The 17,181-nt window shown below is 30.8% G+C and overlaps 4 protein-coding genes and 1 non-coding gene across 11 annotated transcripts in view; 1 reads left to right on the top strand and 4 right to left on the bottom strand.

Moving 5' to 3' along the window:
- Positions 1-350: 350 nt before the first annotated feature.
- On the bottom strand, positions 351-422 carry TRNAQ-UUG (transfer RNA glutamine (anticodon UUG)). Its single transcript has one exon. It is a non-coding gene; the product is annotated as a tRNA-Gln (tRNA).
- A 4,277-nt stretch (positions 423-4,699) lies between these two features.
- On the top strand, positions 4,700-7,995 carry LOC112755200 (probable WRKY transcription factor 25). Its single transcript, XM_025803143.3, has 5 exons — positions 4,700-5,181; positions 5,315-5,437; positions 5,921-6,549; positions 6,819-6,980; positions 7,100-7,995. Exons 1-5 carry the CDS (start codon positions 4,837-4,839, stop codon positions 7,557-7,559), a joined length of 1,719 nt encoding a protein of 572 aa, XP_025658928.1. The 5' UTR covers positions 4,700-4,836; the 3' UTR covers positions 7,560-7,995.
- Positions 7,095-10,298, bottom strand: LOC112755202 (CASP-like protein 4B4). The gene is made up of 3 exons (XM_025803145.3): positions 9,846-10,298; positions 9,489-9,612; positions 7,095-8,595 (listed from the first exon to the last, which is right to left on the bottom strand). Exons 1-3 carry the CDS (start codon positions 10,130-10,132, stop codon positions 8,404-8,406), a joined length of 603 nt encoding a protein of 200 aa, XP_025658930.1. The 5' UTR covers positions 10,133-10,298; the 3' UTR covers positions 7,095-8,403.
- Positions 10,299-11,336: 1,038 nt separating this feature from the next.
- Positions 11,337-13,017, bottom strand: LOC112755201 (soyasapogenol B glucuronide galactosyltransferase-like). The gene has a single exon (XM_025803144.3). The coding sequence runs from the start codon at positions 12,990-12,992 to the stop codon at positions 11,514-11,516; it is 1,479 nt and encodes a 492-aa protein (XP_025658929.1). The 5' UTR covers positions 12,993-13,017; the 3' UTR covers positions 11,337-11,513.
- A 2,106-nt stretch (positions 13,018-15,123) lies between these two features.
- The window catches only part of LOC112755198 (soyasapogenol B glucuronide galactosyltransferase), a 60,597-nt gene continuing 58,539 nt past the window's right edge, over positions 15,124-17,181 (bottom strand). For 6 of the 7 annotated variants that reach the window (XM_025803139.3, XM_072221280.1, XM_025803138.3 and 3 more), the window contains one exon: positions 15,124-16,776. In XM_025803139.3, coding sequence (XP_025658924.1) covers positions 15,276-16,769 — 1,494 coding nt within the window. In that variant the 5' untranslated portion in view covers positions 16,770-16,776 and the 3' untranslated portion in view covers positions 15,124-15,275. The remainder of the gene's footprint in view (positions 16,777-17,181) is intronic. The other variant, XM_072221283.1, reaches the window with a different exon arrangement.

The raw sequence follows: 17,181 nt of genomic DNA, 5'->3' as shown, positions 1-17,181 counted from the left end.
TACTTAATTCAATCACCAACAGGAAACATCAAGTAAGCTTAATTTAATAAATCACTATAGCAAAATGTTTGATTGCATGCCCATATAGTCAATACTCAGTAATTGCATAAAACGATTGCCAGATTGTTTACAGAGAACATTTTTTCCTTATTTTCTTTTGCTCAATATGTAGAAATTTTGACAAAAAAAATAATTATGTATGAACTCTTGAAAATAATGCATTAGTTTAAATTTTATTCTATTCTTAGTTTCTTACTGTGGTTAATGTGGTTAATTTATATGAGAATAAAGCTTGTTTTAAATATTTTGTGATAAAAAAAATATACAACCCTTTTAAAAAAAGAAAACACAGGTCCTACCGGGAGTCGAACCCAGGTCGCTGGATTCAAAGTCCAGAGTGCTAACCACTACACCATAGAACCATGTTGCTGTTCCTTAACAAACTTTTTTATATTGTTGTTTATATTTTTGGGTAAACAAAGAATGTTTAATCAATAGTTATCTGCAAATATGTTCGTAAAGTCATTGTTGATTGAATAATTGATTATTGGATTGTGATTTCTGAGGACACTGTAGAGCTAAATTGAAGTGTTCAATGCAATTTAGCAAAGTCAATGTAAGAGTGCAAGACATATCCTGTTGTATTTATATATTTATCTTACATCCTATGTAGTCATTCAAGAGATGTAGCTTACATCTTAAGATATGACATATAATGAAAACGTTCTTTAAAATATTAATTGATAGCCATTGTAGTTATCTTCACTCTCTAAGCAAAGGACCTAACTTTAAATTCCAATAAAACAATTTTTACATAGAAATTGCATAAAATATTTATATACTCGCAACTACTAAGAAAAGAATTTTATGCATGCATATACATATAAAATGAATTTTAAAGTTTCTTTTGTCTAATAAAAATAAAATTTTGTGTTAATAAAAAAAGACATAATTAAATAACACAATTAATGATGGCAGTTGCACATTTGAAAATTAATAAAGTTGTTTTTTTTTGTCCGAAGTCAACAAATTATTCAAAGTTAAAAGTTATTACAAACTTATTCTTGCAGTAACATACCAATAAAAAGATAAAGAATAACTTTTTTATATTTTAAAAATAATGATATTTCCATAATTGTAACTATTTTTTTAATAATCAAATTTATATATAATATATACATATATAGTTAAAATTAACGACTAAAATAATTAAAATATTGATATTTTTTAATATCTTAATCTCTTCCATAATTATACAAAATAAAAGGTAATTTATCATGTTATGCAACAATAAATTTGTAATGAGTGAAAGTATATAAGTAACCAATTTTACATGCAGTTAAGTGGTTAATTTAGCAGTCAATTTTTTAAAAAATATGTTTTTAAAATTTCAAAAAATTAGGTTGTGCTAAAAATATATGCGTGCTACTAATCCAATCGGTAGTGTTGCGACGCCACGACCTTTCCCTCCAATAATTCCTCTAGCCACGACGTCGCGCTCTCTTACTTCAAGTTGTGTCACCGTGCTGTCGTGCCCTCCTGAGTCGTCTCCTGGCGTCGCACCATTGAGCCTCCCCTTCTCTACTTTTCTTGCCGAGTCGCCACATCCTCTCTTCTAGCCTTTCTTGTGGCGACATGCCCCATCTTCTTCCAACTCCTCTCGCTCTGTCGTGATGCCGTCGCCGTGCGAAAATTCTCTCGTCTTGATGCTATTTAGTGTCCCCTTCACCTCACGTAGTTGCCATGTTACTAATCGTCCGACGGTAGAAGCAGCGCGTCCTTCATGGTTAACGGCGCATTAGAGAGACGGTTGCGGTTATACCACACACGACATTTTTGTTGTTGCTATTGTTGTAAGTTTTTTATGATTTTTTTACTAGTTTTGGATGTTTTTTTTCTCTTAATTTTGAATATGTTTTTTTTATATGTTTTAGATATTTTTTCTTTATGTTTTGGATTTTTTTTTAGATTTTAGATGACTTTTTAAATAATTTTAAATGTTTCTTTTTTTAATTTTCAAATGTTCTTTGGATGTTTTTTCTTCATTTAATTTTGATTATTTCTCGTAATAATTTAAATTTACATTTTAAAAAAAAAAAAAAAAGAGCTCGACTGTCTGTGGTGGCCTGGTGGACAGCGCTGTTTTGGTCTTTTGGACCACGGTATGTGAATTTAGGTTTTTTTTTGTTTAGATTTTTTTTACAGTCTATATACTAGTTTGCCACAATTGGCTGATAATCTAATCTATCTATCTATTTAAAAGTTGATACCAACTCTCTCCACAATGAGTTTAAGTCATCTTTTCTTTACTAATGATGCCACATCAACAATTCTAATGATTTGGCAAAAGATGAAAATCAACCAATCACTATTTAGTAAAATGTTTTAAAAAAATTAAAACAAAAAACTCTTATATATTATTATTCAATTGAAACATTAAGTACTAATTAAATGCAATAAACATGCATTAAAAGTGTCATAATAATAATAGTTATAAAAAATTTCAGTTACAAATATTCAAATTCTACAACTTATACATATTAAGATTCTTACTACTCTTCATTTCTTAATCTCTCATACTAATTGTCAAAAATTCCTTAAATTTAATATAATATCCACAATGAGTTTAAGCAGTCTTTCCTTTGCTAATGATGCCACATCAGCAATTCTAATGACTTGGCAAAACATGAAAATCAACCCATCACTATTTAGTAAAATGTTTTAAAAAAATTAAAACAAAAAACTCTTATCTATTATTATTCAATTGAAACATCAAGTATTAATTAAATGCAATAAACATGCATACATTAAAAGTGTCATAATAATAATAATTATAAAAAATTTCAGTTACAAATATTCAATTCTACAACTTATACATATTAACATTCTTACTACTCTTCATTTCTTAATCTATCATACTAATTGTCAAAAATTTCTTAAATTTAATATAACATTTTTATGTTTTTCATTCTCATTCATTTATTTTTTTAATTATTTACAAACAAAAAAATACAAGAAAAGACAAAGTATAGCCATTAATGTAAATCGAAAAATGAAAAAAAAATGCAGTTTTGTATAACTCTAATATAAATAACCTATATCTTTTTTAAAAATAAATAAATTCAAAATCTATTTATAATATGTTCTCTAAAATATTTTTAATATAACATTTATTAAAATATACTATATAGTATAAATAATCTATCTCTCCGCGCATTGTGCGAGCCTCACTCTAGTTAGTTATCAATTAAGTTGAAAAAAAAAAACTAATATATATGTTTTAATTTTAATATAGTGTAAAATTTTTACACAGTCCTACTCTTACAACTATATCTATTTTTTATAATCATTTATACGATGAATATAAAAAATTATTTTTATTGATATAATATTACGTAATTAAATGCATATGTATTTTTTACAATGACATCAAAATTAAATTCACATATATATATATATATATATATATCCTCCCAAACTCAGGAAACGGTGCAATGAATAAATCATTGATTTTGTTGAAAGAAAATTACATGTTTTTTAAAATCATTAGATTCTATATGATGATGCCACATAACCGGACACTCAACACATCTATTTTTGCAGCCGCCCTTCTCTTCCTTCTAGTAAGTGCAATCAATTACACTTATTGGCATTCAATTTATGTGCACTCCAATTTTGAAATTTACATAATCATGTACCATATATAAATAACTTCAAATCTTTTTAGTTAAACTTAAAATTACCCATGAATCTATCTTTCCAAAAATGTTAAACACTTCTAAGTGCTAGTAAATAAATATTCTGATTACTTTACTCATAAAAATTTCTTACTCATTTATTTTTATATTAATTTTTACAAAAAAAAGTGATTATCTTTATAATTTGTTTTAAAATTTATATCAACTAGTACTTTTCATATACAATTATTTCTCTTACATTTTTTGGAAATTCAATTTGATTCTCTTCTATTTCAAAAAATATTTATGATATTTTAAAAATTAAATAATAATAAAATTAACTTTTAAAGTAGTCTTCAAAATTTTAATTATATAAATAATATTTTTAAAATTAATAAAAAATGTATTACATTAATTTTAACAGTATAATTAGTTATTTAATGAAAAAAACTGAAAGATTAATATAATATATCTTTATTAATTTTAAAAACATAATTGATATAATTAAAATGGTTAAATACGATTTTGGTCTTTTAAGGTATAGGTCGAAAATTTTTTTCGTCTCCAACCTTTTTTCTATATAAAATTGTCCGTAAAGTTTAAAACCAAGTTTAAAAATCGCCATTTTTTACTTAAATCTTAAAATTTTGGACAAAATTATCCATAACAAAAAAATTATAAAATTAAAAAAAATAAAAGAAAGAGAGTATTTCTGCTCCTGACTTTGCTTCCGTCGCCAAAAATTTAAAATCAAGTTAAACCTTAGGGATAATTTTAAAACCAAATTAAATCTTAAGAACCATTTTGTATACAAAATAGTTGTGAACGAAAAATATTTTCGATCTATATTTTAGAGACCAAAATCATACTTAATTTTAATTAAAATTTTAAAAGTATTTTATTGTAGCTTTAAAGTCATAATATGATGATATGGATATTGATATGTTTGATTTGATTTGTTGGTATGATAATAGTTGGAAGACTATAATATAATACAACTTATGCAAGTCCAGTCAAACCCACAACTCTTGACCAAGCTTATAATTTTCAACGGTCAAACTTTACCCCCTCTCTCTCTCTCTGCCTATGGTACCTTCTCAGAACCATCTTCCAAGACTTTTTGGCTTCCTACTTCTTAAAGCTTTTGCCACAACACACCATGCATCAATCAAGTTCCCTCCTTTTCATTCTTTTCATTCTTCTCTCAACTCATATAAATTCAAACCACAATCCAACGTTTTCACTTAACAAACAACAATTTATGAAGACATCATCATTCACTGACCTCCTTTCAAACAACTATAGTAACATAAACATGAACATGGATGATTTTGGTGATGCTAATGTTATTCAAAACCAAGATTCTGTTCCAAAATTTAAGTCTGTTACACCACCTTCACTGCCACTTGAGAACTCACAAACTTCTTCTTACTTTCCTTTTACATCATCAACTTTTAGCCCAACTGAGTTTTTGAACTCATCTTTGTTCCTTTCTTCTCCTAATGTAAGTTCACAATTACAAACACCCCAAATGCTTCTTTTACTTAAAAAACCAGTCTTTTTCTAATTAATTTCATGTTTTGCATACTCTTTATGTACTCTCTCAATTTTATTAGTTATAATATGGTTTCTTTCAGATTTTTGCATCTCCTACTATTGAGGCTTTTGCTGGCCACAGCTTCAACAACAAGGAAGATGAGAAGAACTTCTCTGAATTCTCTTTCCAAACACAGACTAAGACATCTTCTCCCTCTCAAGCAGTAAGTAATTTTTATTTGTTTGACCATTTGACTTTGAAAACAAATATAATCTTTTAGGGCGTTCAATCATTCAGCTGAATCGGAGATATTTTTTTTGTTCTCTCTGTTCTTCTTGAAATGGTCATATTTTGTTTCATCCATTACCTTGTACTTGGTTTTGTGGGGTTATGTTTCTGTAATTTTTAACTGGCCCTTTAAATTGTCTTTTTCTTTGTTGTCTTTTTGTTTTGTTTTTTTTTTTTGGTATAAAAAAATTAACTAGCATATTCTAATTAAGTTGAAAATTTAAAACTTGAAAGTATGTCTATGTTTGTTTCCATTTTGACAAAAAAAAAAAAAAAAATTAAAAAAAAAAAATGAAAAGAAAATAGAACTTGGTGATAATGATCATCACATAGTGCATAGTTGAAGTAAAACAAGGTGTGAAATAAATTTATATAATTTTATTTTGCTCTAACTTCTAATGCTTGTTTGTAATAATAGGAACCACTTAAGACACAAGACATGTGGAAATTCACAGAACCTATAAACCAAGCTGAATTTTCATCTCAGACAAAATCTGAATATCCATCAACACAGAGCTTCTCCTCAGAAATGGTAGCAACAAAACCCGAATTACAAAGCAATTCGGTGCCTGAGTCCGGTTCTTTCAACTATGCTAACACGTCTCAGTCCATTAAAGAACAAAGGAGATCAGAAGATGGTTACAATTGGAGGAAATATGGACAGAAACAAGTGAAAGGGAGTGAGAATCCACGGAGCTATTACAAGTGCACACATCCGAATTGCGCAATGAAGAAGAAAGTTGAGAGGTCTTTGGAGGGACAAATTACTGAGATAGTGTATAAGGGAACTCATAATCATCCTAAGCCACAGAGTACTAGAAGAAGTTCAAGCTCTCAACAAATTATTCATCAGCAGCCTTCTTCATCCTGCACTAACTCAGGAATCTCGGATCAGTCAGTGGTGACACTAGGCAATCCTCAATTTGATCGTGTGTCGATGCAAGAAGATTCTTCAGCTTCTATGGGAGAGGAAGAATTTGAACAAACTTCTCCAACAAGTTACTCTGGTGGAGATGCAGATGAACTTGGACCAGATGCCAAAAGATGGTAAGAACATGAAATTTTAGAATGAAACTTCATAGGGTGCATTTGAAAATTCAATATCTACATATATTAATTTTTCAATACTAGGATAAGGTTTAGCTATTGTCTTTTATTTTAGAAGCAACTCTTATCTAATACTTTAAAAATGGGAGAAAATTTACTCTTTTATATTTGTGATGCTTTTTTTTTTTTTTTCATAATCTTATTATACAAATGATCTACAAAGATTTGAAAAGTAATTTGTTTATAACTAATTCTGGTTCTTGTTGCAGGAAGGGGGAGAATGAACATGATGGTCATTCAGCCTATGGAAGTAGAACTGTTAGGGAACCTAGAGTTGTAGTTCAAACTACAAGCGAGATCGATATTCTTGATGATGGCTACAGATGGAGGAAATATGGACAGAAAGTAGTTAAAGGAAATCCAAATGCAAGGTAATTAACTGACTGAAACAAAGCCCTTTTAGATAATAGTTCTTAGAAGTGTCACAAATCTTTTAAAATTGTTAACAACATTAGTAACTGATATTGTTCAATTATTTTTCTTTCTGCAGGAGTTATTACAAATGCACAGCCCCTGGTTGTTCAGTGAGGAAACATGTTGAGCGAGCCGCGACTGATATAAAATCAGTGATCACAACTTATGAAGGGAAACACAACCATGACGTGCCTGCAGCACGCGGCAGCGCAGGTTACAACATGAACAGAAACTCTCTAAATAGAAACAATAGCAATGCACCGGCAGCACCAATAAGGCCTGCGGCCGTGAATGGTTATTCTAGCGCGCCGAATTTCACGAATTCACTTTACAATCCTAGGCTTCCGGCCACCGGAACTCAAGAATCATCTTCCCTAGACATGCTGCAAGGCTCTGGACTTTTTGGCTACACGTCTCTTGGAAGATCAATGGGTTCATATGGAAACAATTCGCAACTTTCGGATGGTGTATACATCAAGGCCAAGGATGAAAGGAAGGATGACTCATTCCTTGAGTCATTTCTTTCGAAGAACTAAGTTTGGAATACACCACTTTGCAGATGCTATCATGGACATGTTTTTGTATAGCATGTAGGATCTTAGTTACTCATAGCAAAAGACAGAAACAGAGAAAGAAGCAAGAATGTTTACATGTATTAGATTAGAGACATAGTGATAGGAAAGTTTGACCAGAAGAAGGTTCTTTAATCAGCTTTGTTGGCTGATGAATACTTTTATTCTTTTGTTGTATTTGTTTCACAGAAAGAAAGCGAAAAAGGTTTCTTTTATAAGATTCTAATAGTCGATTACTTTGTAAAATTTGTGCAGTGCTTGCAGTTTTTAGTATTCTATTTCTGATCTTAGCTTTCAAGTTTCAATATAGATTAGTTGAGATTGAAGAGTGGAACTTCGATTAATAATTTGTAGTGACATCATCATTGGGACTTCAATAAAATTTCATTTCATAATAAAATTTCATTTCATAGTCCCCTTAGGCAACATTACACTGAAAAGAGACTAGTCAAAAACTCACTTGGTCAAAGTTGGAATGTTCAAACCACTAAGATCCAAATATAAAGTCAATAATTTCATTTTCTATTTGAGGTATAATTAATAATTATATTCTGTAAAGAAATAAAATGGAAAATCTAGAACTGCTTGTGCCATTACCTTTGGTTTTTGTTCTGCCAAATTGGTTAGTAAGAATTAACACCATTAACATAGTCTCAAGAATAGAGCAAAATTCATTTATTTTGGTGTATAGGTAAAAAATCAGTAACTTTCCATATCTCACTGTAACATATGTGATTGGTATACACAATTAAATGAAAGTGTGAAACATTTTTATCGGGTAAAAAAAATAAAAAAATCAATGAAAGTTTCATATATAAGGTTGAGTTGATAGTTTGAAGCCAGAGATGAGTGCTGACACTGCAAAACAAATGAATGCAAAAATGGACATGCAAATGGCTGTACTTGAAGAATCAGTGAATATATTGTCTGAGTTTTCTCTCATTCTGTTTGTTATTGGAATTGCTGAAGATGCTGATGATAACAACAGATATGCCGTGATCTGCAACCAAAAACAGTAACAACATTTGCCAATGGGTCAAGTTGCTAATTAACTATTCATTGTTCCTCAATGGCAGTTGGCAAATACATAAACATGAATATGATGATTGGAAGGTAAAACAGGGTTTTGAATGAAGAGTTGTGTAAAAGATTTGATTAATTCAAAATGAAGACTCTACCAACTTCCACAAGTGAAAGACTTATATTAGTATCAGACTCATTAATATTGTGGACTCATATGAAGGCTAGGACTCATTAACTTCTCTTGACTAATTAAAGTGAAAAACTTATATTAATATTTTTACATCTATTTCATCTAATCCTTAGCTTATAAGTTCAAAGTCTACACTCTCCTCAAGAAAATATTCATATGCCATTAATTTGATTTGAGAATAAGATGAAAAGATTATAACAAACTTTTGCTGATGTGATTATCCTGCAGATTATAGTCCTTGGAGAAACACTATAATATTATAGACTGCCTGAAGTAATGTAAACTTTCATTTTCATAACATCTGTAGAGGCAACTTCACAGAGAAGTTTTCAAAAGTTTCTACCCAAACCTCTTCAGCATTGCTTATAGTTATAGCTCAACAACACAGGAAAAAATTAATTCTTTCTTAACTATTAAGGGACAGAAAATTAATTAAATGGAATGCTAATTAATTTAAAAAAAAAACAAGAAATAAAAAGAGAAAGAAAATACTAGTCTTTAAGAATGAAAATGAAACCATTTGACAATTCAAATCTAGTTAATGGCCCTGAATTTGATTCCCCATCCCTCACTAGCCACAGATTCAAATTTTGTGTTAAAAAAAAAAAAAAAACAAAACCCCACAAAGTAATCAATGTTATGATGAAGATCAAAGAAAAAAGAATTAATGGCAAACAAACCTGGTCTCCTGCAAAGTAAATGATAGCAGCCATTCTGGGCTGAAGCAATTGTTTTCCTTTTACTTTGAGAAACAATATGCCTCCATTATAAAGACTTGACAAAATTGCAATAGCCAGCAAATATCTGAGCCATTGTTGAGTTCCAATAATCAATGTTGAGAATTAAGAGACATAATAAAAGCATTTTCTTTAGATAATTTCCTAATAAGTGAACTTTCAGTTATAAACTGCCCTTAACTTAACAATAAGCTATTAAACTCATCAACCATCACAAACCCAAATAAACATTGAGAAAACAAAACCATTTCTTTATTGAAACCCAATATTGTTCATCAAAAAGGGTATCAAAATTCTTACCTATACTCATCATATTTATCAAAGTCTCTCCAATCACCATGCTTGTTGAACGCCATTACAAGAAACGAAATCAGAGAAAAAATCAGAGCGGCAACTCTTAGTGGCAACGCCCCTTTCTTCACCAATTCTTCCCTCTTCCACCGTCTCAGGATTCCGGCAACCACTCCGTCGTTTGAGGAGGCCGCCGGTGGCGGAGTCTGGTGGTTCCCGCTGTTTGCTGGATCAGTAATTGGCGGAGCCTCAACATGTATCTTCGGTGCTGAATTGTTTTCTTCAAAATTTGACATTTTTCTGTATGTGGTGCTGTTCTCTTGCTCTTCGAATTCGAAGGCTTCGGATTTCTCAGAATATCAACGAAATTAATTATATGTAAAAGAGAAGAAAAAAAAAGAAATAGATGTGACAGATGAACAAGAAGAAGAAAACAGTTTCTTGGTTATTTCTTTGTTTATTAAAAAGAAAAAAAGAATGGTGTATTTTGGTTTATATTCAGGGGCCCCACCTCGGTAAAATCGTTATGGAAGTTAACTAACAAGGTTCAATGGGATGAGGTGGCATAAAAGGATTGGTTGGAGGAGTGTGGAATATGCGAGCTCCCGTGGTCATGTCCACCGGCGGCATATAGTTTGTGTGAGAAAAGAGATTAATATCATCTAACTCGAGTTAATTGGTTTCCTTCGAGTATTTGTCGGATAATCGGGTATAATCCAATTAGACCCATTCTCATTTGGTTCAAGTATCAGATTCATGCTACTAATGTAATCTTGGATTAGATGAATACTTTGGCTTTTTGATCTTCATCACTTGTCAATACTCAATACTCTTGTTAGTTATTAAAATAACATTTTTTAACAATTCATTTTTTGAGATATATAAGTACTTTTTTATTCAAATAACATTTTTTTTGTGAAAAATAGAGACTATCTAATTTTTAAAATGATATTGGTTTGGTGAAAAATTAGCTGGTATATCTTAAAAAATAAATGATTAGAATATGTATAGTTATTTATTTGAAAAAGTATAAGTAGACAATGAGAATACTAAACAATGTGAGCAATAAATATGTCGAATGTTCAATTCAATATGTATGTAGATGATTATGTTCATTATTTTTAATTGGATGGTTATTTCTTTTGATTCGATTTACTCATGCATAATTAATAATGACTAGATGTTCACACTAGGTGTGCAGATAGTTATCTTAATGTTAATGTTTAGGAAGTAATTTGGGGTGGAGTATTTTTTTACTTTATTGGGACAATTTTAAAATCCATTGTTAACATTATTTACAAAAATCATTGTCTACTTCGCAAAACTCTATTTATTTTTATTAGAGACGCAGAAATAGACAAGAAATAATTGGATATATATTGAAAAAAAAATTCATAATTCAAATTAACCATAACTTGTTTTGATGAATTCCAATAATTGGCATGCATCATGACACTCCTGGAAATCTGAAACTTCAAACTATTCAAAAAAAGCAAAGGCTTGGCAAAAACTAAATGTATTTCTGTATAAAGTTTCAGAACAAAGCACAAGTAACATCTCAGCTAATATCAACTGAAAAACACCACAATAGTTCAAACAAATATATATAAAACCTTCATGAGCAACACCTCAAGAAGCAACACCATGATTACTAATTTATTCCTCCATTTCAATTACCTAATTTCGTGACATCTTAAGAGATTTGAGCTCGTCCATCAACTGCATTAGGTTGTTGTAAGAGGTTCCACCTTCTTCTATAGTCCTCTTTGCAGCATCACCAAGTTTCTTTGCTCTCTTCCTCATTTCCCTGCTCTCTTCACTTCCCATCAAAGTTTTCACAGCCTTCACTAACTCTTCCCTTCCCACAATTCCATCCTCACCAACAGTTGACCAGAACTTATTCACCTTAGCTCCAACCGAAACTCCGATCTTCAACACTTGAACAAGAAATTTCTCATTGTAGAATTGCTCGGCGAACATAGGCCACGTGATCATTGGCAAGCCGGAACTCACGCTTTCGAGTATTGAGTTCCAACCACAATGAGTCACAATTCCACCAGTTGCAGGGTGGTCTAATATAAGCAATTGTGGCGCCCAGTTCCAAATAATGCACCCCTTGTCACTTTCCTTCACCCTAGCCTCAAAATCTTGCAAGAAACATTCTTCTTCGCCTTCGCCGTTGCCTTCCCCCTTTTTCCTAACAACCCAGATGAAATTATGGCCTGAATTTTCAAGTCCATGAGCTATTTCAACAATTTGAGCATAACTAAGCCTAGTTAAGCTTCCAAAACTCACATACAAAACAGAGTCACTCTGCTTTGAGTTAAGCCAATTCAACCAATAAGGCTCTTCTTTAAGATCAACTTTGTTTCCGCGATTCGCCTTCTCTTCATCAGTCTTGTTAATCCATGCCGAAACCGGTCCTACACTCCAAGATTTGATCCCAATTGTGTTCTTGTAAAGTTCCTCATAACCACCTTCAAGTTCATAAAAGCTATTACACAAGGTTCCATAGCTTCTTCTCTCTGATGCATATACTACATTCATAAGAATTGTCATGTCATTTTCTTTCCTCTGAAATTCATCCATCTCGGCCGGCGCAATCTCAATTTTATCCAGAAGTCCTGGAATTTGAACCTTTTGTGAATCAGATTCTAACCCTTTATGAGGCTTATGCTTCTGAATAAAATGATATACACAACTTGAGAAAGAGCTGGCACTGTAGTAGTACAGCCTCGGAATCCTTAGTTTCGCGGCCGATTCGACTGTCCAAGGATAGAACATATCAGAGACAATACAATCAGGTTGAAGTTCTTGAAACACAGACTCAATTTGAGGCTGCAGCATCATTATTCCATGGAAAATCTTCTCTAGCATTTGAGGAGTGGTGCAATCTTTGATGTTTTCAATTCCATCAGGTAGACCAAGTTGTGATGAAGGGAATTGAATCACATAGGTTTTGATGGAGTATCCCGAATTGAAGTCACTATCTATGGCTTTTTGGATTGTTAAGGCATTGGTTTGTGTTGTGATTATGGTAACATTAGCACCATGTTTGGCAAATAATCTTGCTGTGTCCACCATAGGGTTCATGTGACCTGGTGTAAGATATGGAAGGAAAATTACATTGAGTTGAACATGGTTTTCTGTTCCCATAACTATGGTGATTTTTCAGTGTTATTCAAACTTGGTTAGCAAGTTATTTGGATTATGAACAAGCTAACTCTTTTAAATTGACTTTCCAAGAACAAACAATAGGTATGCTTACGTTAATTCAGATATGGTCACTTTCATTCATCTTTTTTTTTTATATGATCATTTTGGCTTATTATTAAGTGTCATTTTGTGTTTGTCTTTTGATGGTTTTTTATTTGCTCATTGTTCATTAAGCCGGTTCTTGTTCTCAACGTTGTACTTGATACTTAGTGGTTGACTTTTTTATTAGTTTAGGGAAGAAGTTCTTGTATGTTCCTGAAATTATTTAATACTTAAATTTTTTTCTAAAAAAAAAAAATATAATTAACGCTTTTTGTTTATAATATTTAGAAATTATATTAACATTAACGAATAAGTGATTATGAATATTTTAAAATACGCATTAAAAATATTCTAACAACACTTGAATGTTTTCTTGTTTTTAGTATATATATATATATATATATATATATATATATATATATATATATATATATCCTATGACTTTTCTTCTGGAATTAGAAGTTAAATTACTCTTTATCATACATTATCGTATAATAAGTTTTTATATACACACTTTTAACACATAAAACAATCATAACTTTAATCAATTTAACACAGTTAAAATTTGAATTAGAAACAAATTTTGAAGTATGTCTTAAATGTACTCTAAAATTATATAAGTATTTCTAAAGTTTTACATTCCCATAAGATTTGAAATGATTTTCTAAGTTAATTATTTGGAGTTTAATTTAAATACAGTACTTCATTTTAAAATAAATAATTATATTACATATACACAAAAAATTAGCTATAAAAAAAATTCATATGTTAAATGTATGGACAATTAAGTTTATCATGAGATAATTTATATATTTTAGAAACAATACTAATTGGCGTTGTTAAAATGTTGCTGGCTTATATTATATACATATAAAATAAATAGAATGTAAAGCCAATTTAAAATTAGATTTATGTTTTTTAAGTTTAACCAATATTTCACATCAAATATAAAAAAATATATATTTTTCTTTCTCAATTGTCCTGTAATGGATTGTTCAATATGCTTGTTCTCTTCTTTTTCTTGCTGCCCCAGAGTCATGGGTGACTGGGTGCAGTGAGGCAACTAAACCAAATAACCTATGCTTTAGTATAGTGATTATCAAAATAATCTTTATATGCTTTTAACATGACCTGGAATAACAAAATTATATATTATTTTTATTGTACAATATTAATTTTTATTTATTGGCTAGCTAGTGTGAACTCTATATATGTTTTAAAATACTGTTGACCTTTGCTGGCTGAAGATAAAAATTATTTTGATTTCTAACCTTTGAATAGAAAACCAAAATGGTCTTTAACCTTTTTTATTTTTTAAAATTATTTCTAACATTTTAAAACTTTTCAATATCATCTTTCTTTTAAAATTATCCATCTCTGTTTAACTTTATTATCAAAATAAATTAACTACATGACTTGACAAAATACAATAATACATGGTGATGGTATTTAGTTAAATATACTGATAGAATCCATTTTCTTATCAAAAGATTATCAATTATGCCATATCATTCTTTTGGCACACATTATTTTGATAATAAATTTTTCACTATTTATAGTTTTGAAAATCAGAAGCTACACCATCAAATTAAAGCAACAAGATTTCAATCATCCTTCCATTTTAATTGTAACACCTTTACTATTAGAATGTCACGCTTCCGGCTGTGCTACTCTGATAGCGAAAAATATTACGACAACTTCATGTATTTAATAATAAAATAGGAATATTTGATTCGTAACCTTATCGCTGATTTCTTAAAAACCCTCTAATGAGAACCAGCGAAAACGATATTTTCACCCCTACAAACTTTTCTTTTCAAGACGGATGAAAAAGCTTGCCGAGTTTTTGTTAAAGTTTTTAGATATGCTACTTCTGTTTGCATACATATGTTATAGATTTCCCTTGCCTTTATTATTATATTTTTGTACGATGGATAAGAGTTGTGACTATATATATATATATATATATGCTTGTTTGTTTCCATGTAAAAAGTATTTCCGTTTTTTTTTAAAGAAATCAGTGATATGGTTACGAGTCAAAAACTCTTATTTTATTATTAAATACATGAAATCGTTGTAATACTTTTTGTTATTAGAGTGGTGCAGCCAAAAACGTGACATTCTGATAATAAGGGTGTTACATCAATCATCTAAATCCACTCCACCAACCGTTTGAAACTTTTAATTTTCCAATTTTCTTTTGCTAAGTTCCCTTGATACCTTCAATGATTTTAGCTCTTGTATCAACTGAATCAAGTTGTTGTAAGATGTTCCCCCTTCCTCTATAGCCCTCTTGCCAACATCACCAAGCTTCTTTGCTCTCTTCCTCATTTCCATGCTCTCTTCACCACTTCCCATCAAAACTTTCACAGCATTTGTGATCATATCCCTTTTCACCACATCTTCTTCACCCAAACTCACCCACAATTTGTTCTCCTTCACCCCGATTGCGACACTGATCTTCAACATATCAACCAACAACTTCTCATTGTAGAATTGCTCAGCAAACATTGGCCAAGTGATCATTGGCAACCCAAAACTCAAGCTTTCAAGAATTGAATTCCATCCACAATGTGTCACAATTCCTCCAATAGAAGAGTGTTCCAATATTAGCAACTGTGGAGCCCAATTCCATATAATATAGCCCTGATTGCTTTCTCTCATCCTAACCTCAAAATCATGCAAGAAACTATCCCCATCATTGTCATCATCATCATTTTCCCTTTTCCTAATTACCCAAATGAAATCATGACCAGAATTTTCAAGTCCATGAGCAATTTCAGCAACTTGAGCATTAGCAAGCCTAGTTAGGCTACCAAAAGAAACATACAAAACTGAACCAATTTTCTTGGAATTAAGCCACTTTAACCATTTGGGCTCTAATTCTTCTACATGATCATGTTTTTGTCCCTTATTAGTACTATTGATCCATGCTGCAACTGGTCCTATACTCCAAACTTTGATCCCCATTATGTTCTTGTAATGTTCCTCATAGTCATTTTCAAGATCATGAAAGCTATTGTACACTGTTCCATAGCTTCTTTTCTCAGATTCAAACACTGCATCGAAAAATTGCGCGGTGCTGTTATTCTTAGTCCTTATCCACTCTGCAAGCTGCAGAGCAGTCATCTCTGTTTTATGTGGCAAATCCGGAATCAAAAACTTGCTTGTATCAGATTCAAGTCCATCATGAGGCCTATGAATCCTAACAGAATAGCTAGCGCAATTCGAGAAGTAGCTCGAGCTGTAAAAGTAAAGCCTTGGAATTCCTAATTTCTCAGCAGAATCCACTGTCCAAGGATATAACATATCTGTGACTAAACAATCAGCATTAAGATCATGAAAGAGGAGCTCAATTTGATCTCTGAGCATGTGTATTCCACGGCCGATTTTGCCCATGATTTCTAGTGAATTGCCATCTTTCATGTTTTCAACACCTTCAGGGAGACCAACTTGAGATGCAGGGAATGGAATCACATGGATTCTGATTGAGTATCCGGATTCGAAGTCACTATCTATGGCCTTTTGGAATGTTGAAGCATTGGCTTGTGTAGTGATGATGGTGGAACTTGCTCCATGCCTTGCAAATAGTCTTGCTGAATCTACCATTGGGATCATGTGGCCAGGAGTTGGATATGGAAGAAAAATTATATTCAATTGAGGTTCCATTTTCATGCCAAATCTGTTTACATGATGAGGGTGGAAAAACTACTATAAATTTGAAGCTATGTTGCACAAATATGAATACAGAATTAAATAAAATCTGGCACAGTTAATCTGGTATTCAAAGTTATAATTTAGAAAATATGAATTCTTTTCTTATAAGTAATAACTATTAACAAATTCATACTTACTTTTGGTAGAAATCATATAATTATATTCCAAAGTTGTGATGATTTAGTGCAAAATTTAGTATATTATTTAGTTTTATGAATTTTATAGGACTTTAGCTATATAATTAAATATATTTTAATTTAAGATTCAATTATTTTAAAATAAAATGTGTTAAACTACTAACACAATTAGGATATTAGGTAATCTTAATTAGAAATTTTTATAAATTAACCCACTCTACCAATAGCTTAAC

The sequence above is a fragment of the Arachis hypogaea genome, chromosome 16 (genome assembly GCF_003086295.3).
Source record: "Arachis hypogaea cultivar Tifrunner chromosome 16, arahy.Tifrunner.gnm2.J5K5, whole genome shotgun sequence".
NCBI classification, from domain to species: Eukaryota; Viridiplantae; Streptophyta; class Magnoliopsida; order Fabales; family Fabaceae; genus Arachis; species Arachis hypogaea.
The sequence above is the reverse complement of the archived record's forward strand: the minus strand, read 5'-3'. Positions and strand labels throughout refer to the sequence as shown.